Here is a 24,656-nt window from a genome sequence, read left to right as displayed (position 1 = left end):
GATTCTCCAGTGGTGTCCGCTCTCCCGTCGCGGACGTAGACCCTCGCTTGTTACAGCCGCGGCCACGCGTGATTGCTGAGGAAAGTAAAGGCTGTGGGCTTAGGGAAGCGTCACCTTTCCCAGACCCAGAAGTGCTGGGCGTTCAAGGCGTATGCCTTGCTAGCCGCAACCTCCAGTCCCTTGCTCTGTCCCGGTCGGTCCCGCCAGACGCCTGTTCAGTTCCTACCGACGCTCCGCGCAGTCGACCGTTTTACGCCGCAGTCCCTGTAGCAATACGCCCAGTGAAAGACGAACATTCCACCCCACGCCTTTTTTTCTAGCAGGTGCGGACGAAGCTGGAGGGTCTGCTCAGCGGCTTAGTTCTGCTTTGTTTCTTAAATAATTCAATTTCGTTTACTGTATTAGTTAAGGTTCCGTTCGCTTCGCGTGTGAAACTCTTGTGATTCGTGCATTATTTAAATAAATTAATTCAATATGTTCTCTTTCTGTCTTTGTGTTTTGTTTACTCTCTTTTTCGTGCGCTGTCCTTAGTGCTGTTTGGTGTTGTTTTTGAATTTAAACTGCACTGTGTACCCGCTCTCTCGCTCTCCCACACAAAATCCAAAGCTCTAAGCGTGCAGACTGCGGTACATTTCACAGTTCGCTTACAAGTTTTGATTTTGTGTTTTGGTACAGTGTTTGGTTACAATTAAATATGGAAACCAATGATGTCTGCTTCCAAAACAAATGCCGTCAGGTAAACAAGTATGAGCAATCAAAAATGACTTGTTGGGTATCAAATGGTAAAATGGTGCACACTGAGTGCGCTGGTTTTAACGGCCTAACAAGTTATGGCCTAACTAAAGGCCCAAATCTAAAATACTGTTGTGATGCTTGCCTAGGGGTTGCGAATGAAATGAAATTGTTTATGCGCCAAACTAAAGGTGGCTTGAAAGGACTGATCAGAAGTTTTGGCGTGGCTAGAGATAGTATTCGTCGAGCTGATGATATTCTTTCCACGGTAGATTCACAATTTAATATACTTAAGCTATTAGTAGAATCTCCAAAGCTCAAGAAAGCCGCTGGTGGTAGGCTGCCTAAGGGGAATGCCCCGCAACCTCCGGCAAATGATCACCAGGACTTTTAGGCACTTTGTTGGCATTTAAATGGGCGTGTCAAGTTTCTGAACAAAAATTTTGCTGTGTCCGCTTCCCTAGAATCTACATGCTTAATTGCAACTTCTCAACTTCTAAAATTCCCAAAATCACAGCGTTTATACGGACAGGGTCTGATTCAATATATATTATCTTTTTAGGTTCGGATCAAATTTAGATTCTCTTTTTAGGGTCTAAGCGCTTGCATATACCTGTTACATACTTTTTAACGAATTATACTATTTACTATTATTACACACCTAATGAATGAATTAGAAAAGATCACAATACTTAGTGGGTCGAATTACAGGATCAAATTACATATGTTATATTATTACCGAACAGTTAATAAAGATACAATAAGATATTAACTTACGGTAGGGCGTTTTTAACTTCAGCTTGATCATCATCGGCTAAGCTCTTAAAACCTGGCACATTGTCACCTGAATCAAACCAGCCAAGCTCAGAACGCAATTGGGTGAAGCAGTCCAAATGATACCACAAAGGCTGGCCTCCGTACTTCATACCAACTTCAGTATCATAAACGGTTTTACGTAAGCGAATTAAATCCTTATTTATTTTTTGTTCACATCCACGACACGTCGATCTACTAGATTTTGCATATTCAATCCCAAAGTCTTTTAGTGCTAAGTTAGCAGCCTTCGATCGCTTCTTTCCTAATTGTGAGCTTATAACTCCTTGTAAATTTTCTAAGTAAATTTCTAAATGTTTTTAAATTTATATAGAAATGTTTTAAATACTTACCCACAAGATTCGTTAATTCCTTTTGGTCAGCAAATCGAAGATTTCCAAAATTATATATGTCTCCTACTGAGCAGGGACGCTGGTTTTTAAAAAAACAGGTTTTATGAAACCAATTCGGAACTTTGGCATCATGAAATGCAGACTAAAGAATAGGAAATAAAATAAAATAGTTTAATTTTTTCCATTAATAAAGAAACGAATCAATTATTAATCCTTTTTTAAGCATCGCAATTGACATCCAATCACCTTTTTTTTAATATTAAGTTAATGTATCTACGTATGTACTTATCTATTAGCAATGATGCCCATTTTTATTGGTCAGTGCCCTGTAACCCTGGCTATGCCGGTCTGTTTGTCCCTTTGAACGTCTAACCTCAGGACTGTACCTTAGTTTTGTAAATTTTGATCGATTTACCAAAAATCTTTTTGCCACGCAAAGTGCTATCGCACTTTCACTAAATAGAAGTTGCTATTAAAGTATTTTCTGGAGTAGTGTTAGTTAGGTCTTTATATTTTTATTTTCTTATATTTATATATTTTTTACTCTTATATTTACTCTTTATATTTTTTACTCTTCTTGTATCGGCTTATCTAGGCTCTCCGCTCATATCTATAATTATTGTGGGAACCAGCACCACGATGCTGAGAGAGGATCGACGGCTCTCTCTCTCTCTTTCTCTCACACACTTTACTTGACTGTACTCTTTTGTTATACATACTTAATTCGTAGTTATTAGTCTGACTTTGACTTTGGAAGCAATCACATCGAAGTGTAATAAATAAGTTGACGATCTAAATTGTGGTTGTGTTATTCTTTAAAAGTACAGGTTGTTACATTGGCGACGAGGTAAAAAAAAAACACTATGAAATTAAACTAAAGCGAAGGAATAAAAACATAATTAATGAAATAATCGTGTGCAAGTATGTATGTGTGCAAGCGATTTCTGCAAAGCCCCGTTGTTTTTTTTTCTTTTCTTCGGTTCTTTTGCGTTTGGTTCTTCGTTTCTTGTGTGAGACACAAGAACACACACATACATGCAGGTGTACACAAAGCAACGGAATTGGTTGCAGATCAGTGCATATACACACACACAGACGTGTGCATGTGCATTTTTAACATAAAATTCTATATGACAGTGGTCAGAGAGGTATATTGTAATGAAAAAAAAAAGAAAAATAACTGTAAATAAAAAAAAAAAGAGATAAGTTTTATCTGACAGTGGTCAGAGGCAAACGGCCGATGAAAATAAAATACACATTAAACAAATGTTTAATAAGAAATAACTATATTATTTGACAGCGGTCAAAGGCAAATTGCCGGTACAGTTATTTAACAAGGGTTGAAAAAAAAAATTCTATCTGACAGTGGTCAGAGGCAATCAGCCGATGAAAATATATATATTTGTATGTATGCATACCGGTGTGTGTACCTGTGCGTATGGACAACCATTTAATAAGCAGTACGTATTTTGCCGGACAGTGGTCAGCGGTCGAGTACAGAGACAGAAAGACAATTTGTGATAACTTACATAGCCAACTATCATACTGCGATTATAGAGTGGGTTTAAGCAAAGAGAAAAAGAATATAATTAAAATAGAAATTACTTGAAAAAAAAAAAACCATAAAATTAATTTTTGTTTTTTTTTCTAGACATAAAGCTTGTTCGTGATGGCGGACAGCGTAATAAAACCATTCCTTTGTGAGAATGTGGAGAAGGCGTTACTTCGAGATGAATGGGAGAAGTGGCTCCGAGCTTTCAACATATACCTACAGGTGGAAAGCGTCAACTCGGTAACTCAGAAGAGAATGAAATTATTACACTTGGGGGGCACGCAACTTCAGACGGTTGCATACGCACTACCGGATGCTATAGTTGAATATAATGAAGAAGCTGATAATGACGTTTTCTCCATATTGGTTGAGAAATTAACATCGTACTTTTCTCCCAAACAAAATTCGACGTTCGAGAGACACCTTTTTAGGAAAATATCTCCTGACGAAGGCGAAACAGTGGGGAAATTTATACTTCGACTGCGTCAGCAACTTCAAAAATGCCAGTTTGGTTCCACGAAAGCCGAGATAGAAGAAATATGTCTAAAGGACAAACTTATTGATACTTGGGCTAACTCAGAACTTAAAAAGAAACTGTTAGAGAAAGAACAAACATTAAGTGAAGTTATCAACGCGTGTCAGGTAGATGAAGAAATAAATAAACAGTCACATCTGATGTTTCCGAAACATTTACCAGACACCGTCAATAAAATTTCTAATTGGAAACCACGGAAACTGCATAATAGCGAGTGTGGAAGGTGTGGGCGGTCAGGCCATAAAGAAGATAGTCCCACGTGCCCGGCCCGGCAGATAAAGTGTAACCGGTGCTCTCGGCTGGGTCATTTTGCCAGCAAATGCCGAACGATTCTAAAACGCCCATACCCACAATCGAACGATCAGAATTTCAAGCGCAGAAATATACATCGAATTGAAGATTCAAACCAAGAGGGTAACGAGACAAAGCGGGAACATTGCTTAAAAATACACAGTGACGAGGAACATGAAGAATTGATTACATGCCGAATTGGAGGCGAGAACGTTTCATTAATAATCGATTCCGGCTCCCGGTTCAACCTGATCTCGCAAGACGATTGGTTTGTTTTAAAAACAAAGAATGCAGCAGTTTTCAATGTTCGCGCGAATGCGCATAATCAGTTTAAGGGATATGCCTCGGACGAAATTTTAAATGTTATTTGTGTCTTTGAGGCACCAATAGCGATCAAGGATAATCCGGAACAAATTGCATCATTTTTCGTCATTGAAAAAGGACGGCAGTCATTGCTTGGAAGGGAAACGGCTACAAAGCTAAATGTTCTCCGAATGGGGTTACCGGTTAATCACATTGAAATCATAGCGCCGTTCCCAAAATGGAAAAGCGTTAGCGTTAAGCTAACAATAGATCCGGATGTTGACCCCGTAAAACAACCAATGAGGCGAATTCCGGTGGCGTTGGAAGACAAGGTGAATGCTAAGTTAGAAGAAGCACACCGCATGGACATTATTGAACCGGTGAGTGGTCACAGTCCTTGGATCTCCCCGATGGTAATTGCGTTTAAGCCGAATGGCGACATTCGACTATGTCTGGATATGCGACAGGCCAACCGAGCCATTCTTCGTGAAAACTATCCTCTGCCTACGTTCGAATCCTTTATGACTAAATTACGAAATGCCAAATTATTTTCACGATTGGATCTAAAGGACGCATATCACCAGTTGGAACTAGACGAAGCAAGTAGACCGATTACCACTTTCATCACACCTCGAGGACTGTTCAGATACAAGCGATTGATGTTTGGCATAAACGCGGCGCCTGAAATCTTCCAAAGACGGCTCGAGGAACTTCTTTCATCGTGCGAGAACGTAATGAATTATATCGACGACGTAATAATTTTTGGAAATAGCGAACAGGAACATGATGCTGCAGTCAAAAAGGTTCGTAAGGTCTTCAAAGAATATAATATACTCCTAAACGATGAGAAGTGCATTTGGAAGACGACCAAAATCAAATTCTTGGGACACATCTTAACGAATACAGGGATAATGGCTGATCCTGAGAAAATAGCTGCTATCGGTTCCTTTCGAGCACCCAAAAATAAAGAAGAGACGCGGAGTTTCCTTGGCTTGGTCACTTACGTGGGTAAATTTATTCCAGACCTGGCCGATTTGACTGAACCACTGCGTGGGTTGTTAAAAAAGGATGAGAAGTTCATCTGGGGACCAGTTCAAGACCAGGGGTTTCAAAAACTCAAGTCAGCATTAGCTAAAATCCCAAGTCTCTCATATTTTGACCCCAACAATAAAACTAGAGTGATAGCAGATGCTAGCCCTGTAGCTTTGGGGGCAGTATTATTACAATTTAACAATGATCACGAGCCAAAAATAATTGAATTTGCTAGTCGAAGCTTAACCGATGTGGAGAAACGATACTCCCAAACGGAGAAAGAAAGTTTGGCTTTGGTCTGGGCAGTAGAAAGATATTATTTTTACTTACTGGGACTGGAGTTTGAATTAGTGACGGACCATAAGCCTCTGGAGACAATTTTTAAACCAACATCAAAACCGCCGGCACGGATTGAAAGATGGCTGTTGCGCCTCCAGGCGTATAAATTTAAAGTTATATACAAATCCGGGAAGGAAAATATTGCTGACAGTTTATCACGGCTGTGTGAACAGGCATCATCAGAGTGTTACGATATCAAGGGCGAGCACAGCATACTCTTGATAATCAAAAATGCGGTACCCACGTCGATTGAGATATCTGAGTTGGCCGAGAAGAGCATTCATGACGAAGAAATCGTTGACGCAATGATGTGCCTCCAACAGGGTTCTTGGAACTCTGCACTTTCAAGTAAACTGTACCCATTCCGACACGAATTATCAACTGTGGGAACAATTATGTTGAGGGGAGTACGCATTGTTATTCCATCAAAGCTAAGGCAGAAAGTGTTGACGTTGGCACACGAAGGCCATCCAGGCGAATCGGCAATGAAGCGGCGATTAAGAGCCAAAGTGTGGTGGCCCCAAATAGACAAAGACGCCGAAAGATTTGTAAAGGACTGCATGGATTGTACTCTGGTTTCTCGAGCAGCAAATCCGCCGCCGATGAAGAGAACTGAATTTCCGAACGGTCCGTGGCTTGCAGTGGCAACAGACTTGCTAGGGCCATTGCCGAATAACGAATACATCTTAGTCCTAATCGATTATTATTCAAGATATATGGAATTTAAGTTCTTGCGATCTATTACATCGGAGTCGCTTATTGACGCGTGTAAAGAAATTTTCTGTAGACTTGGGTACCCAAAACAGCTGCGAACGGATAACGGTCGACAGTACGTAAGCGCTGAGTTCCGACACTATTGCAAATTATGCGGGATTGAACAAATCACGACGCCTCCTTATTGGCCACAGGCCAATGGCGAGGTAGAAAATATGAATAAAGCGCTCGTCAAACGTCTGAAAATTGCCCATCTGCACAAGAGGAATCTGAAGGATGAGATTCGATCGTTCACGTTCATGTATAACGTCACTCCTCATGGAACTACAGGCACAGCTCCAACTGAGTTAATGTTTAATCGAGTCATTCGAGATAAGATCCCAGGGGTACAAGATTTGGTAGGCGAATTTTCTGATTCAGCGGAAAAAGATAGAGACTGTATCGTTAAGCAAAAGGGAAAGGAAGTTGCAGACAAAAAAAGGGGAGCAAGAGAAGCGGATATCAGAGTAGGAGACAAAGTGGTCCTTAAAAATGTAGTTTTTCCCCACAAGCTTACTCCGAACTTCGACACTACTGAATATGAAGTGGTGGAGAGGAAAGGAAATATAGTGAAAGTAAAAGGGGAGGGCCGAACCCTTATGAGGAATGTAAGTCATCTTAAAAAGTTTCCGAAACAGAGTACACCGTCCGATGCGCCTAACATTGACCCCTTACCTATGCTTGATGCGGGTCAGTCTCTGGATCCTGGGACACCACCAAGCTTGCCGACCCCGGAAGAGAACGAGACACACGACATGGATGCCCTGAAGCTGAAGCTGGTGAGGAAGGAAGGGATGTGGGAACCAGCACCACGATGCTGAGAGAGGATCGACGGCTCTCTCTCTCTCTTTCTCTCACACACTTTACTTGACTGTACTCTTTTGTTATACATACTTAATTCGTAGTTATTAGTCTGACTTTGACTTTGGAAGCAATCACATCGAAGTGTAATAAATAAGTTGACGATCTAAATTGTGGTTGTGTTATTCTTTAAAAGTACAGGTTGTTACAATTATAATTATAGCTATTTAACCCTGAAATGGGCTACATTAAGATATAAAACGACAACGTGTTGACCCTGTGCTTTAATTTCGTAGGAGCGTAGCCAAAGACGTTTATGTTTTCTTACATTGCTTTGTCATTTTTGAATCGTCAAAATCGTCAGTGTTTTCAAAGAAATCTAGCGACGGCTTTTAGATTTGGGTTTGTATGCAAGTAAGTAGCACATTATTAATAATAATTGTAAATATAATACATTTAATTTATTACTGTGCTGTTTCCTTATTTTCGTTGTTTCCTTTTGCAGAAGTTCGCCTTTCCTCTACCAGGATAAATCAACAAGGCTTCTGAAAACTATCCAGAAACATTCTTCAGAAACGTTTCCAAAAGTATTGTAATATAAATATTCTGGAATACTTGTTTCGAAAAAGATACAGAAGTTCTTCATAATGCTTACAGATGCATTTGAGGTAATGCTTGCAAAAGCATTTCAGGTAATGCGCACAGAAGCTTTTCTCGGAGTGCTCACAGATCCGTTGCACGGGAAATATGAAAGAATCTAACGCGCGACAAAATGAAATACAATCTTTCCTACTTGTGAAACCCCTTCCACTCGAAAAAGTTGTATGACGGGACTTGTTTAGGACGACAATCAGGGTATTTTAAAGTGAAATGTACTTAGCATATATCGCTTTAGCGAATACCCACTGTACCAATGGAAACATTTAGTTACAGTGTATTAATGTAAACATAGTCTGTCCATGCCGATCTTCCGTCCACGCCACACGGCTCAGCGACAAACACAGAAACTTCGCGGAGTCAACAGAAAGAGGAGACTTTATTTCAACTCAGTAAACTTAGATTTAGGTACAGACTTTCAAACCGATCTTGGAATATGAAATAAAGCATTTATGAAACCAACAACTAAAATGGTTTTAATAAAAAAAGGAAGGACTAAACAAGCACAGGTCTTGTATCTCTCGCACACAAGCGATGCATGCATTCACAACTCCTACTCATAAGAATATATATGAAATAAAGAACGCCGCTTCGCTGCTGGCGTCACCGGCAGCGCCGCTCCGCTCTGCAGACGATTGACAATTGTATTTATAGAAGCTTACTTGAACCATAACAGCAATTCGAAGGTTATCCATAGGAATAGAACTTTTACATCCTTTACAAGTGGCTCGTCCAGTTCTAGCATATTCGGCAAAAAAAGGTAATTCACTATTCATATTAGACTTTGAACGTATTATATAGGGAATTTCCGGATAACTTGTTCAATATTTATCAAATTATGTATTATGTATCGATGTAAGCACAACAAAAATATTGTTATACACGATTTCCAATGATTCTAATTTTGTGTTGATTATAAATTTCCTATTTTAAGAAGGAAGTGTAGTCATCTCAGAGATTAAGAATAAGATTTGTGTCTATTTTGTTTCAAAGCCCCAGTTCGTAAATGAAACTTTCCCAAAAATTCTGGCTTGTGAGATACGTCAATTGGCCTCCCCACGATTTTGAAAACTGTGTTTTAATTTTTTTTATCTTTTCGTTCAAATTACTATCGGCATGCCAAACAAATGTTTCCCCAGCCTACCAAGCAGACCATAACCGCCCATTATATTTTTTGATTTCTATTGCCAGTTTCTATCGGTGTTCCAAACATTTTTTTCCAAACCAACTCTAACGGCCACAAACCGCCCAAACTGCCAATCCCATGCTTTTCAATAAAGTATTAAGATTTTATCATTTTGTTATTTGTCTTTCAAATTTCCATCGATATGCCAAAAAAAATGATGAACTTTCTCAATCGCAATTCCACCCGCTGAGTAACGAGTATGTGATAGTCGGGGAACTCGACTTTAGATTTTGAGCTTTTAAGATCTCGACATTTATATTGACTTTTCAAGTAATCGTAAATATGAATTTATTCTACCTGTTACACACTTGTCAAGAAATCTAGTACACCCTTTTACTCCATGAGTAATGGAAGTTATTATCCTTAACTGAATTATTCACGATGTTGATGACTTGACATCAAAGTACATCACGATGCAGATAAAATAATAGTCTAAAGACAATAAAGCTGAAAAAGTAAACGAATTTAGTCACTTCTTTCAATAAAAATTATTATAAATACACGAATCTACAAACATACATCAACGAATTAAGATTAACGACAATTTTAAGACGAAATATAATATTCCAGACGCACAGAAGCTTTTTTAAAATATCTTAACCAAATTTGAAGTTTGTAATATTAGCAAAACTCTTCATTTAGAAGAAATCGAAGAAAACCCAGAACATTTTATACTGCTAGCGAAATTGGTTTAACCGACATAGAAAGGTTTCATAAGTAAACAAGGGCGATACCCATTACTCAGCTAGTGGAAGTGTAAATGATATGTAATATATGTATATACATATGTTATATCAATAGAAACTGCGGAAAATATAATAAAAACAAGAGAGAACGCTATAGTCGAGTTCCCTGACTATCTGATACCCGTTACTGAGCTAGTGAATGTGCAAAGGAGAGACTTCAACACTGACAGTTTTTGGCTGGTTGTGGGCGTTAGAGTGGGCGTGGCAAATTTTTTTTGGGCAAATCGAGAAATGTTTACAGGACTAACAAAAATGTGAAAAAATATCAAAACATTTTTCAAAAGTGTGGGCGCGGCAGCTTTGGGCGGTTTGTGGGCGTTAGAGTGGTCATGGCAACATGGGTCATTAAACTTGCGCTGCGTCTATATCTCTGGAGTCTTTATGCTTAAACTTTCTAGCTTTTATAGTTCCTGAGATCTCGACGTTTATACGGATAGACAGACGGACATGGGCATATCGACTCGGCTATTGATACTGATCAATAATATAAATAATTTATATGGTCAGAAACGCTTCCTTCATCCAGTTACATACTTTTTAACAAATCAAGTAAACTCTTTTACACAACGAATAACGGGTATAATAAATAGAAAGAACCGAATAAAATGTATTCCGAACGATGATTTAAAGTAAGATAGGTTTTTCATACCTATTCAGTTGAGGGGTACTGTATTGCCAATAAAAAGTTGACCGAATTATTAATAAACAAAGAATATATAATCGTAGACATTAGTATATAAACAAAAATAAAAATGCAAGTTTTGTGTAATATACTATATTTTATTTATCCAAAGAATTTTAAAGATATTTATTTATGACAATAGTGTAGTAATGTAATAAAAAAGAACAGAAACAATATATTTCCTATTAAAGCTTATAAACAAAAAATACAAATTCATTAAAGTGAGAGGGCAAAAGTATTAGCCAGAATTTTCTAATTTGGCAAATCTTTTAAGACTAGATAAGAAATTAATACAAAATTAAACCCTCCTTTGGCATCTATTACTTTTGGCAAACGTGTGTTTCCTCACGCGTTCATGTTAACTTTGGACTCCTTTTGCGTGTTATGTAAGCCCACACTTTGGGGAGTACAATCATATAATTGTACGTCCAAATCCCTTGAAAACGTTGTAACCATTTTTGCTTTATGGCAAGGAGCATTATCCTGTTGCAGGATAACGTTTTGCCCAATGACTCTGTCTGCGGCCAGCAATGCGTGGTCATTTAGGATACTCGAATAGTGGTCTTGATTCAGTGTACCATTAATCGGAACCAAATCACCGATCCCGTTGAAGCAAACACTATCCCAGAACATCACACTGCCGCCATTATGTGGTAAACGTTGAGATACGGACCTCATGAATGTATTGAGGTAATCTGCAGTAAAATTTATTTTTTGAACCATGGTATTCAAAGAAACTAACTTCGGTCCATAAAATCGATTCCCAAAAAGATGGAGTCTTTTGAATATATGATTTAGGAAATGCCAATCGTTTCAGCTTATTTTTGGGGAAATGAAAGGTATTGGACGAGCCACATATGTGGCAAAATTAGCCTCTTTCAATCGTCTTTCGACAGTTTTTCTGCTAAATTCGATATAGTAGTATTTTTTAACTTCAATTGAAGTTGGTGTTATAAGGACATCGTCTTTGAACTTTCCCAGGATCAAACCATCTTTTCTTGGGGTAATTTTGCGGGCTCGGTCCGATCTGACTAAATTAGTCGTGTTATTTGTCCGTTTATGTTTGTTAATTTGATAGTATGTGGTTCGCCGTGGTACTTTATAAAAGTGGCCCAGGTTTTGTACCGAAATACCTGCGTGGTACTTTGTTACCAGTTCGGTTCTCTAGATTTGGCTTAGTTCTCGCGTTTTAACCTTTTTTGAATAATATAACGGTAAAAACAAAATCAAATTGAACAAAAACAAGAGAGAACGCTATATTCGAGTTCCCCGACTATCTGATATCTGTTACTCAGCTAGTGAAAGTGCGAAGGAGAGTCTTCAACACTGACCGTTTTTAGCGGTTTGTGGGCGTTAGAGTGGGCGTGGCAAAACGTTTTTTGGCAAATCGATAAAAATTTACAAAACTAAAATTGTTTTGTAGGGGGCGTCGTCCTCCAGAGATAAGTGCAAGCTATGTCGAATTGGTATATTCCCACGGCGCAGAGCGAAAGTTGAAAAGAACACCACCCAGGGGTCGAAGAAGAAACACGAAGAAGCGGGGGCGTCGTGGGCATAAGTTCTGCTTTATTCAGTTGCATTCATGAGACTTAGCTTTGTGCGCAGAGGCGATACAGAGGCCCTTCACATTAACCAATATAAAAATCAAAAAATATCAATACATTTTGCAAAAGTATGGGCGTGGCTGTTTTGGGCGGTTTTTCTGTAGATCGGTGTAATTTACAAAACCAATACAAAAATGAAAAATATCAAAACATTTTTCATGGCAGTTTTGGGCGGCTTCGACGTTAGAGTGGGCGTGGCAACATGGGTCATTAAAATTGCGCTGCGTCTATATCTCTGGAGTCTTTATGCTTCAACTTTCTAGCTTTTATAGTTTCTGAGATCTCGACGTTCATACGGACGGACAGACAGACGGACAGACGAACGGACAGGAGGACATGGCCAGATTGACTCGGCGATTGATCCTGATCAAGAATATATACATTTAATATAGTCGGAAACTCTACGAGTAAAGGATAAAAATATATTAAAGCTGATAAACTAGACTCACAAATAGCAAAAAGCTGTATGAAAGAAATGAGAACTAAATGATAAGGACAAAATACTTTTGGCCACCCAAAAATGCATAATGTATCACATCTCGTGTCATAGTAAAGCTCTCAAAACTTAAAATCGACTTTCTTCCTGGAAAGCGGAATGGATCCTGTTACTTTTACGAGTGCAGAGAGAAAAGCTCTGATATATTGCTATGAGCTTTGACCAAATACTTTTGTCCACGATTGTATTTTTCTACATAAAATTCAATTAATTCAATGGAAAATTCTCCATTCCCAAAATTCCTTCTGCAAGGGTAGAAAATGCTTTAATGCACTTTTTCTACTGCTTCCCAATCACTGGTAACCCATTGACGCTAGCTTGACGCTAATTGATGGCTACATAAAACGGGTATTTTCCATTGGCAATCCTCGTTTGACTGCTAATTATTTTCTACGTTAATTTGTATATCTTTTGCAAGCTGCAACTCTTATTTCAGCAAAAAAAAAATGAGTTCTCACAATAATATATTCGAGGAACAAATTGGTAAAAAGATGGATCATTGTGTTTCTGATATTTTAATAAAAGGATGTAAGTATAAAAATTTACGTAACAAATATGTCATACTTCGTATTTTGATGACAAATTGCACACTGAAAATTGAATGGAATTTGAATTGACACTTTATGGACCTGTTTTAATACTCCAGGATATTATGATTTGGCTAATTTAGTATCGCATAATCGGACAGGTATATTGTTTAGATAAATGGTCTTGTACACTAAAGATAATATTTTAAATAAATATTTTAATTTTCCTTTTTTTACTGCATTCGTAGATTTTATAATGGTATACAAAAATTACATTATTTCAATAAACCCCCTTTTATTTTTTGAACAAAAATCTTTCAAAATTTGGTGTTCAACGAATAAATATTAAAAAAATGATTTTTGATACATATTTTAATATTTAGTTGTGAATCCCTTGTTGTCTATAACAATTTGCAGGCTCTTTGGAATTGATTTAATCAAGTTGGAGTTTCCTCCAATGAAGCTAAAGTATGGTGTTGCATTTCTTCTGGTAAACTCATCTGCCCACTTCTTCCAAGGTATATGTAGTCATTTAGGTAAAGGTCTGGGCTCTGGGCTGGTGTTTGTTTTGCTATAGTTATAGGCCAGACAAATATGTCCTGCAGTGCCACAATTTATCGCTACTGAAAAACATTACAAAATTCTCGCTCCTCTAGCAGAGTCAACTGCTTCGGCAGCCGATGCTTTCTCGCGCGCGATCTCCTAAAATCTGATGAAATTTTGATGTTAATGTGCTTACTGAAGTGAATAACTGATGATATTTCAAACAAAATCATAACCGTTTCATTTCTAACCGAGTGCGAAGGCGACGCTATTATTAAATTTGTGATATGCAAAGACAAATTACGAGCAAAAGGAAAATAACAATACGAGAACGAAATAGATAAACGAATTTCTTTTCTAAAGTGCACGCGCCCTTGTTCGCAAAGTTATTTGCAATTAGATTTTTGTAAGCAGACGCGATTTTTATCGAGTTCGAAGTTTTAAAAAAATTGTAAGTAAATATATATAAATTAAATTTTTAATCATATTCGAATTTAATTCATTAATTATTCCACGTAATGGATTCATTTTATAAGCAACAACAAATGCAACTCACAGAAGTGAGTATTAAGGTAAATAGTTTTAAGACATTTTTGTATACATACTAATATTTTTTATTTTAAGGTTAATTGATCTTGTAGTCCCATTTTCCAACGCAACTGAAACTAAGCTGGGCTATACTCCGTAGGACAAGAAAACGCACAATACTCCAAAAATGTTATATATATTTTTTGTATTTTTGTTTTCACTTAAATCCTATCCATAATTTAAATAATGAGTTAAATTAAAAATAAATACATTTTGAGAAATAATACATTTTATGAAATAAGTTTAATTTTTCATTGATGAAAGGTTGATGCCAAAAATCTCTAAAGATTTGATATATTTGTGATGAACATTTCTTTAAAAAAACTGGTGAAATATCGATGAATAGAGGAGGGATGGTTTGCTATTTAAAATGCGGTCAAAAGAAGGTGATTAAAATCAATGACACTCTTTTACGCTATTTTAGCGGTGTTTATGTGATTTTTTCATAGCGATGATTTCCTAGGTCACTAAGCTCTAAATGTTGCCCATAATACAATCAAGAAAATGCCATTGGCCCATTCCAGCACTGGAAGCGTAGCCCCAAAGCACCGCAGTATCCTTCCCATCGGATCCCTGTACATTAAACTTGCCTTAATTGTTAAATATAATTTTTAATTAAATTTAAAGGCGAATTGGCGCAAATGGAGACATTTGCTTTTAAATATATGGCCTTCCTCCAAACATCGCCTGATTTTATTAACTATTCTTTGGCATATCTTACTCTACTTCTTAGACTTGGAGTCTTATAAAGCTCCTTCGTGAAAAGTTAGTGATGTATTTCGCAAAGAAATTTCGAGATCATTGCATGTCGCTCTTTTCTTTCGATTAATATCTTGAAAATGCTTTCCATGCTCTTATAGGCAAAACTAAATTCATTCCAGAACCTTTTAATAATTTAGTGCACAGTAGACTTCTTTTGACCAATTCTGCAATTTTTCAAACTGTGTTGTTAAATTTTCGAAGATTATTGTTTTACGTTTAAAAACATATTAAAAGTAAAACATCAAAACAAATTGGTACATACATATTCTAACCATTAGAGTCACTCAGAGCAACCTGCAACTTTCCTCGGTAAAGTGTTTTACAACAAGTTTTCGTTACCCGATTGTCCTGTCTTTTGTTACTTTTATTACTCAATTGTATTATTACTGCCTAATTAACTTGAAAACTAGTAATAGACTAACCATGGTATAGGAAACAAAATTAAATTAAATTGTTTGGATATTCATATTGGTTAATCTTTTATAGGCTCTTAACGCTTTAGATTAGCCCTGGTTAAAATAAATGTACTTATGCTTTTTAAATATTTTTCATTTAAAATGTCTTTCTATATTAATAATAAAAAATGTTTTGATCTTTTACAAAACCGGGAGATTAGGGAGAAAACAGCTATACACAGGCATGCTCCGGTAATCGAATTCGTACGATATTTACGATTTCGATTTGAAATTTGAAAATTTGTGAAATCTTAAGTAAACGGGCACTTTTGTCTGGCGAAATGAAAAGTAAATGCCTGTTTTATATCAACTCAGATCTTATTTACTAAGGGAAAAAAATTGTTTTGTCAGTGGTCTATTGATGTTTATTCCACATCATTATTTATAAAAAAATTTATTTCTGACCCCACCTCAGATTCGACAAACAAAATGTTGCCGTCGTCAACAAAAATGTACGATTTGGTAAGGGGTCGATAAATACGTCGCCAAAAGCTTTTGCGAAGGTTGCCACACTTCGTAAAACGAAACAGGCAGGTAAAAATAATTATAAAATATAATGATATTTAATTTAATTACGAACATCGGAAAAAGGAAAAAGGTGGCAGTCTACATTTTCTCAAACCCTCAAATTTCTGCCTTCTCCTGGCTTCAAAACAAACAATTGCAAATATTAAAGGCATTTTTCACGTTGATTGATTTTGACAAATAAAATAAAACAGGTGCTTAAGTAGCCAAAAGCGATGAGAAAGAAAACATTCCGATAGCAAAACGATAGCAAACATCTTGCAAAACCAGAGCACCTAAAACGAAAACGTACGATATGGCCCAAATCGAATTCGAAAAAAAAATACGATTACCGGAGCATGCCTGATAAGCTAAGTTTTATACCTAGAAACTCTTAAGCTAGATTAAAGGTAAAGGTAATCAACAAGTTTTTGTAAATTGTTTTTTTTTGTTTTTAGTATAATGTTTATTTCTACGAGTTAATGTTATTTTATTTTTCAGGTGGAGGCGTTATTATTGGATGTGCTGTGTCTTTGACAATTTTAAAGAGACGAGCATGGCCTGTATGGCTCGGCGCTGGATTTGGAATCGGCGTCGCTTATAGGACGTGTGAACGTGATATAAATTCCCTGAAATAAATATTATTTGTTGTAATTTTAATAAAATATTTAATTGAGTAATGAAAAAAATATATTTCTTCGTCGTTAGTCTAAAAAATTTGCCCGCAAATAAGTTTAGATAGTGACTATGATCTTATGTGTTTCGAATTAGAGGATTTCCTGGATAATTCGAATATAATGAATTTAAGATAATCATTAGCAAATCAACATTAAATAATATTATTTATTTTAATTTCGTTTCGTGATCGCCATTATTATTATATTTTCGTTAATGACTTCCACTTCTTTCCACCTCGTGTTGCAATGCCATTATATATGAATTATTTATTTATTTAAGTAATAACTTTGTTACATTATTCACAACGTTTTACAAATACAGTTTTAAATTATTCCTCGAAATCCTCTTTTAAAAAACATCTTTGACTTACATATATATTATATTGAATGAGAAGTAGGGCCAATACAACTGATAATATTTTAGCAACAGTTAATATTTGCATATCTTGAGAGTAATACCTAAAAAAGTATGTGCCCTAAAACATGATGTGTAAAAATTGTGTTGGGTACTAGAAAGAAGAACTGGGAAATTTATCATAAATTCATCACACATGATTGGCCTATTCCCAATTATTAAGTTCGGGTTTAGACATTGTTTCTTATCATTGCCCAGTTATTTGTTTAAGGAGCACTAACACCTTATTAACCTGACAACCCTTCAGTTCCAAACCTTAGGGAGTCCCCAGGAATCCTTGAGGAATCCCGCAGAATTTTATTAAGCGGCGAGGAATTTCCATACAACAGGCGTTCGTGGCTATGAATTCGAAGTTCCCGAGGAATAACTGGGGAAATTCCTGGGGAATATTGAAAAATAAGCAAGGGGTTTTCCCGAGGAATACTAGAGGAATTTTAATGTTTAATTATATTTCTATTTTTTCTTTTATTACATTAATTTTTCCCTTTTTTTACACATGGTAGTGCGTGGGCCAAGGGCTTTTCGGCTAGCTGCTGGCCTTTTGTGCTTATGCTATCTGTAAAGAAAAATATTTAAATAATATTAATATCATGTCATTTATCAATGCGAAACACTTTACTTACCGGTTTTATATATTTCATTTTGAAAATTTTCCAAACACCACTTGACACGTTCTACAATTGAATGCAAATGCTAATGGAAAGGGGTGACGGGAAACGAAACCGAAAATTCTGACAGGCGCGTGCCAGGGTATTTCCGACCATAATGATCCCGTGTGTAATTCTAATTGCCTATAAATTATAATAGGCAAATAATTAGACACGGACGCATTGGCGATGCCTATAGCGACCGTTTTATTTCTTACAAAATTTAAAATCCTTAAATCACTAAATATAAATTGGGTATACACATAAAAATATATCAGAAGTCTATAGTATAAACTCTATACATAGCGTTTATTTCTCGACTCTGATTTTGTCTCCTCTCATTTTCAGTCACTGCTCTGAACTACTTAAAAAAAACAAGAGAGAACGCTATAGTCTTCAACACTGACAGTTTGTGGGCGTTAGAGTGGGCGTGACAAAAATGTTTTTGGCAAATCGATGGAAATTTACAAGACTTATACAAAAATTAAAAAATATCAAAACATTTTTCAAAAGTGTGGCGTGGCAGTTTTGGGCGGTTTCTGGGCGTTAGAGTGGGCGGTGCAACATGAATCGACAAACTTGCGCTGCGTCTATGTCTCTTGAGTCTGTATGCTTAATCTGAACTTTCTAGCTTTTGTAGTTCCGGAGATCACAGCGTTCATACGGACGGACAGACGGACATGGCCAGATCGACTCGGCTATTGATGCTGATCAAGAATATATATACTTTATATGGTCGGAAACGCTTTGTTGTGCCTGTTACATACTTTTCAACGAATTTAGTATACTCTTTCCGACCATATGCAGTCTGTCCGTCCGTATGAACGTCGAGATCTCAGGAACAACAAAAGCTAGACCCAGAGTCCAGCAGAGCTCGGGCTAAAACCGGTTTCGTGCGGACGCTTACGATCAACGTAGCCAACATCACCCTGTCCAATGACGTGGCATGCATAACATGTGACGTGGAAGGTTGATCTTGGTTAAAGGAGGTTGGAGGAGAAATGCTCCCTTGAGGAGGCGACAACGCTAAACTGTTCTCAGATGCTGTGTATCTATGTAGAAGAATGTGGTGTGGGCGGTCACAAGCTAGACATTTTTTCCTTTGTATTGTTAAACAGTATGGTCCTTTAACAGACAATTAATAAATAAGGAGACAGACTTAACAGCCCCCAAAGGGTCTACAGCTTTGTAATAAATGATCTGCTGCATTGCAATAGCTACAAGTTTGCTGAGGCTTGCTGTTGGAGAAGGAACACGAAAATGAGCTACGATTATATGGCTTGCTTGACAATAATTTGTCTTGCTTTGGCTTTGTCGATTCTTCAGCTGATAAATACTGATATCAGCGATTTAACATTTTTTTGAAATCGGACCAAAGCGGCAAAGTCTCATAATCATAATTCATATAGATTAGACATTCGATATCGTAAATCTTTTTTAAACTGGCCAGTGCCTTTTCGTAATTGCTCTCGGGGACTTGGTGAGCTTTTATTGTTCCTAAAGCTTCACCAGAGAGACAAGAAATTAGATGAATAATTTGATCGATAACTGGATTGCTGGCGTCTTTATGAACCAAAGTATCGAAAAGGCTGATGAAATTATTGAACTCCGAATAATCTTCACTACATTTTGACAATGCCAAATTCGCCGCGGTCACTGTGCAAAGTTCTTCCAGACCGTCGCAAAATACATTGCCACAATCTATGTTTTCTATCTGTCACTCTAATTTATTTGCCTTACTGATGGAAGGTCTTAAGTTTTCGAGTCGACATTTTAATTCTTCCTCTAAAATCGTAATAGCTCCCTGTCTAGTTTCGCGTTTAATCGGCGAATTGTTCTAAATAGATTTTCGTTTCGTTTCATGGCTAATTTTGTTAATTATTTTAATTTGAATTTAAAAAATAAATTATAATGGCCGAAACTAAGTTTTCTCAAATCAGACCAACAACAACAAAAAAATAATAACCTTCGAATCAATAAATATAAATTCATAAAAACAAAAAATAGATTATTTTTAATTGAATAAATTATTAATTTATTGTGTACTACATTTTTTTCTGATGGAAACAACACAGAAAAATTATTTAAATTGAAAATCAAGTCACGCAGTATCAATATTAATAGTGGGTGCAAAATAACGACGAATACAGGGAAGCGCGTCACTTGGTGTTCCGCTAAGCGCGACAAAGGAAAAAGGGCCAGACAACAACAACGTATTCACCGGTGCACAACCGAAAGCGAAAACGAAATGTTCACCGCTGCAATTACTGGTATATAAGGCTGTAAGTATTAGTGGGTAAGGTTTGGTTAGCTTTCCAACTATTAATGCGAGTTTAAACAAGTGAGAGGGGGCGTGAGTGAGTGTTGCTGTGTTTGCAGTAATAATAATAAACATTAAATAAATGTTGCGTCTAGAGGGGTTCAAAACATGTAAATGTATTTTATCGAAAATATAAATTGAATAATTTTTAGGCAATCTACATAGCTTTACTGTATTAATACGTATGTGCCAATAATTGAAAGCGAGGTGCACAAGACAATAAACATTATATATGTCTCCAACTCCAGCTTCCAATTTTTTGCACAAATACTTCTAGTTGTTTTTGGGCACTTTTATCAGCCAATTTCCTTTGCGGTGAAGGTCCCTCGTTGGTACTTCATTAATAGACAAAAACACCACTAACAACTACATAACATATAGATTGATGCAGGATTTTTAGCAATACATGCAGAAAAGAGTTGAAATTTTTTGTCAAACTAACATAAAATTTGCCAAGACACAAATGTTAATTGTCTAATCATTTTACTTCCTCCGATAGAGTTAATTCGAACGTTGTCATGCTAAAGAAATCGGTCTGCACCATCAAACTACACTCAAAACTACACTTCACTTGGCCGCCACGTACCATATTCCCTTACTGGTTGTTATAGTTGTGTGGGGTTTTTTGCAAACACTTTTTTTTTTACTGAGAAGTACTTACGGAGTCTCCATATTTTTCAATGCACAGAGACACGACGTCTTCCATTAAGGGGGGAGATACCTAAGAACTTTCAAAAAAAAAAAATTTTTTTTTTCATTTAATCGAAAGATAAAATGTTTAAAAATATTTTCCCAAAATTTCGTTAGGCTGCGATAAATATTTTTCGAGATAATCGACCCGAGAGAAGTAAAGTCCGGTTCCGCCCCCGCGGCGGCTTATCGGCTTTAGAGCTCGTTTTCTTAAAACTATGTTTTACAATACGGGCGTCACGATTACGAGAGAACTATTCAATCAATTTACGTAAACTAAACGGCATTTGATAAAGAATTCGATATTCAAGTGCGTGACAGAGCGATATTTTTAAAAAAATAGCTATTTTATAGTTTTTTAAGTATTATTATAATATCAAAAAACACGGGTACACGGGTGTGCACTTTTCAGGAACTCATGGTTATATATGTCTAATTTTTCGAAATCATGAAAATCCCTCTACTACGCACTTCATTAAAGCTTTCTCATTATAACACAATCTTTTTTTTTTGATTCAGATGAAAAGTTTAACCAGGAAGTTGACGCCCGCAGAATTTGTCACCGTGACTGGATCGGTCATATTTCCGCCATTTTGTTTTTTTTTTTTTACAAAAAATTTTTTTTTGTTAAGCTAAGAGATGCCACTAAATATATACATAACAAACTTGACTCGCTTTGTTTTCAATTTCCCGGAATCCAATGGAAAAGACCTAGGCTTTTTCTAGGTTTGCGTAGGTATCTCCCCCCTTAAGAGTCTAACAGCAGCTTGGAGAGGATGTTTTTTTTTGGTTTTAAGCATTTCAAACAATAAGGGTCCAGACATACATATATTGGAAATCTTGAGTTGTAAGCTCATTCCAGTGTGTTGATATTATGCAGGGGCAATGTTTCAACAGTGTTGATGCACCAACTTCTTCGGTCACGCAATAAAATCTTATACAAGATCTTAGACCTACAGAAGTCGCTAGTGCCCGTTCACATAATCCTAAAAGCGATGATAAACCAAATCGATGTGCGGCACGTAGAAGATCCAACGCTAGTCCGTCATGCTGAAAATCAATCAGATCAGTGTATATAAAACGCAAAAGCGACGACACCACCTCCTCATTTAAATCACTCCATTTAAATCAGTCCAGCTCCTGTATGTTGCTCAATAGATCAATTCCCCATTTTTCAGAGCTTGCGTGATGTACGATATTATGTGCAGAAAATACTCTCGTTTGCGATCGGATGTATATATATCAGCATAAGTACTTGTACCGAATAATGAAGCAACAGTCAACGACAGTCGTGATAAAAAACTTGTTAGTAAACTTCCATTGTTTCCAGAGGTAGCAATACTCTCATTGTACTTTCGTTCTAATTCCGCATAGTTGTGCTGGAGTTTTGTATATTCATCACTCGCCAAATTATTTTCCATTTTTAATACGGAGGACGCCTCATTACTACCTTAAAATATACATTTAAAAATAAATTGATGTATTGAATAATCTACACAAATACAATTTATAAAGAGTAAGCCGCATCAAGCTTTAGTACTTTTAGTCAGTATGTGACGGGTCTCGCAGCTGCCAATCCAACATTGGATTCACAGATCAACACCATTATCTATGTTATCTGTGCAGATCAGCGTGAGCATCTAAGCTCATCCCCCTCGCGCTCTCTCTCGTTTTTATCGCTGTCGCACCTACTTCGCTGTTACTGCTGATTGATTTGTGCATAAACAATATCAATCTACAATAATTGAACATTAAAGCCAAAATAACGAAAGCTGCCGCTGATTCTTCTTTGCCCTAATATTCCCGCTTGAACCGAATTTGTTGTTGTTGCTGTTGCCATGCTGACATTTTTGAGGCGCAAGGCGACTGCCATATATAATAGAGTAGAACGATTTGCAGATTCTTTATCAAGTTCTGTGTTAACATCGTTTGACGATTCCGTTCCTCATGTGAGGTTGGAGCTGATCGATGAGCTGAAACAAACATTTTGAAAAATTCTGAGCGAGCTTAAAGAGCTTGATTTGGATGTAATTGAAAGCGATTTGAGTGAGAAATTTGATGATGTTTTCGTAACGCTTAATTCGTCAGTTCGTGGGGAGATTTCAAGGCCGTGCGATTGTGGCCATCAGCAGCGTTCACTTCGGAATAGGGCACTATCGCTGCCTCCTCTTGAGCTTCCAAAATTCGCTAGAGGCTATGCTAACTGGCCGAACTTTTATTCTATGATTCGCTTATTGGAAATTTTTTAGGGAATTGTAATTGCTTGCATAGCTTTGGAATTGTTGCAAAACAGATTTGCCAATCGGCGTTTAGTTTTTCAGGCGCATGCCACTGAGATATGGGGGCTAAGGGCAGTTCAGAGTGGTTGAGTTTCAATGCTTCGGGAGCTGTCGGATAAAATCAACGCTCATATCCGTGCGCTACATGAAATGGGTTCAACGGAACAAATTGCTGGTTGCATTATCAGTCAGGCGAAATGGGAAGAGCATTAAGAGGATGCAGTCTTCAAAAATTCAGTTACTACGTGGGAAGCAAGCTATGCGCCAGGCAATCAGAAAGCAATAGAGCATATGATTTGCTTATGTCAGCGCTTCTTGATACAAGTCTCAGCCCTTTGACCTGTGCGTTCTACACTCAATATATTGAGTCTCAAAGTTAAAAAACCTGACCACAGCTAATCGATACAGAGAAGTAATAAGGCTCGCACTTTGCATGAATTGTCTCAAGACGGCATCAACCGAGGCAGTGCCACTCCAGCAATTGCCGTGCATGCAGATCTAAGCACCACACCCTGCTTCATCTGGGAATCCTCACCTCTCCTTCACCACAAGAAAGCTCACAGAAACGCTGGCTTCTGACTTACATCATGCCGTAGAACCCTCTGCATTGCCTGGAACGCCTGCTGCTCTTCTTGCAGAGCATCTTGGTAAGGATGTTGCGCTTCTAGCCACTGCTACCGTATTAGTTCGGAATCTTCGTTCCTTGCCATTCTAGTTTTCAGACAGATGGTTCGTCAGTAAACATTTCAATGCGATTTCGAACGTCTAACTACTCGGCCGACATCACTGCTGTTATTGCCTCCAATATTATTCAAAGTCAGCCCTGCTTAGACATTGACATTTGCAACTGGAACATACCCAAGCATCTTAAACTCGCGAACCCAGAGTTTCATCGTTTTCAACGCATAGACTTACTATTTGTCGTCTGTCTTTTCTAAGAACTGCTGTGCGTCTGTCAAGTCAAGCTTCGGCCGGGATGCCCGCTAATGCAACAAAATCAGTTGGACTGCCTTGTTTCTGGAAGTTGCACACGCTCATATCTCACGGACTTCACATCTGATTGGCCCCTACAGCATCAGCGGAGAAGCCAGTTCTGGAATTCCGTCAAAGCTCCTCTTTGGGAAAATCTCCGCATACTTCAGGATCAGGACACCCTCTGTTAACCAAGATTATATGGGTAGCTCGAGAAGTCTTTGTTGGAGTCAGTGACCGAAATCCAATCAGCGTACCGAAGAATCATATCCAATTCTCTCATTTCGTACGCCAAGCATGCAAATCGCTGCCAAATTTCTCAAAGAATGATAAATTAAATCGCTTAAATTCGCTACCATAAAAAGCGTCTTTCATTTTGCAAAAAAGGCTAATAAAAAGGCT

At 37.3% G+C, this 24,656-nt stretch overlaps 3 protein-coding genes and 1 long non-coding RNA gene across 6 annotated transcripts in view; 3 read left to right on the top strand and 1 right to left on the bottom strand.

Annotated features, from left to right (window-relative positions):
* Positions 1 to 9,037, bottom strand: part of LOC122622501 (poly [ADP-ribose] polymerase) — a 53,557-nt gene extending 44,520 nt beyond the window's left edge. Inside the window, exons 1-3 of one of the 2 annotated variants that reach the window (XM_043800973.1) lie at positions 8,824 to 9,037; positions 1,899 to 2,040; positions 1,510 to 1,843 (exon numbers count right to left, since the gene is read on the bottom strand). In XM_043800973.1, coding sequence (XP_043656908.1) covers positions 1,510 to 1,843; positions 1,899 to 2,040; positions 8,824 to 8,937 — 590 coding nt within the window. In that variant the 5' untranslated portion in view covers positions 8,938 to 9,037. The remainder of the gene's footprint in view (positions 1 to 1,509; positions 1,844 to 1,898; positions 2,041 to 8,823) is intronic. The other variant, XM_043800971.1, reaches the window with a different exon arrangement.
* On the top strand, positions 2,729 to 7,675 carry LOC122622500 (uncharacterized protein K02A2.6-like). Its single transcript, XM_043800970.1, has 2 exons — positions 2,729 to 2,745; positions 3,550 to 7,675. Exon 2 carries the CDS (start codon positions 3,568 to 3,570, stop codon positions 7,522 to 7,524), a length of 3,957 nt encoding a protein of 1,318 aa, XP_043656905.1. The 5' UTR covers positions 2,729 to 2,745; positions 3,550 to 3,567; the 3' UTR covers positions 7,525 to 7,675.
* A 4,168-nt stretch (positions 9,038 to 13,205) lies between the features above and the next one.
* Positions 13,206 to 16,947, top strand: LOC122619827 (MICOS complex subunit Mic10). The gene is made up of 2 exons (XM_043797009.1): positions 13,206 to 13,403; positions 16,756 to 16,947. Exons 1-2 carry the CDS (start codon positions 13,322 to 13,324, stop codon positions 16,890 to 16,892), a joined length of 219 nt encoding a protein of 72 aa, XP_043652944.1. The 5' UTR covers positions 13,206 to 13,321; the 3' UTR covers positions 16,893 to 16,947.
* LOC122619828 lies at positions 13,414 to 15,143 on the top strand. Of its 2 annotated transcripts, XR_006326104.1 has the most exons (3): positions 13,414 to 14,396; positions 14,482 to 14,517; positions 14,570 to 15,143. It is a non-coding gene; the product is annotated as an uncharacterized LOC122619828 (long non-coding RNA). The 2 variants fall into 2 exon arrangements; XR_006326103.1 differs by having other exon boundaries at positions 13,414 to 14,517.
* Positions 16,948 to 24,656: the final 7,709 nt, after the last annotated feature.

Source organism: Drosophila teissieri, chromosome 3R (assembly GCF_016746235.2).
Source record: "Drosophila teissieri strain GT53w chromosome 3R, Prin_Dtei_1.1, whole genome shotgun sequence".
Lineage (NCBI taxonomy): Eukaryota > Metazoa > Arthropoda > Insecta > Diptera > Drosophilidae > Drosophila > Drosophila teissieri.
The sequence above is the reverse complement of the archived record's forward strand: the minus strand, read 5'-3'. Positions and strand labels throughout refer to the sequence as shown.

Bases quoted from the DNA above. Each gene is read 5' to 3' on its own strand.
- LOC122622500 (XM_043800970.1), top strand. From the start codon at position 3,568: ATGGCGGACAGCGTAATAAAACCATTCCTTTGTGAGAATGTGGAGAAG.
- LOC122619827 (XM_043797009.1), top strand. From the start codon at position 13,322: ATGAGTTCTCACAATAATATATTCGAGGAACAAATTGGTAAAAAGATG. The intron at 13,404-16,755 runs GTAAGTATAAAA...TTTATTTTTCAG, and splicing joins TGATATTTTAATAAAAGGAT to GTGGAGGCGTTATTATTGGA.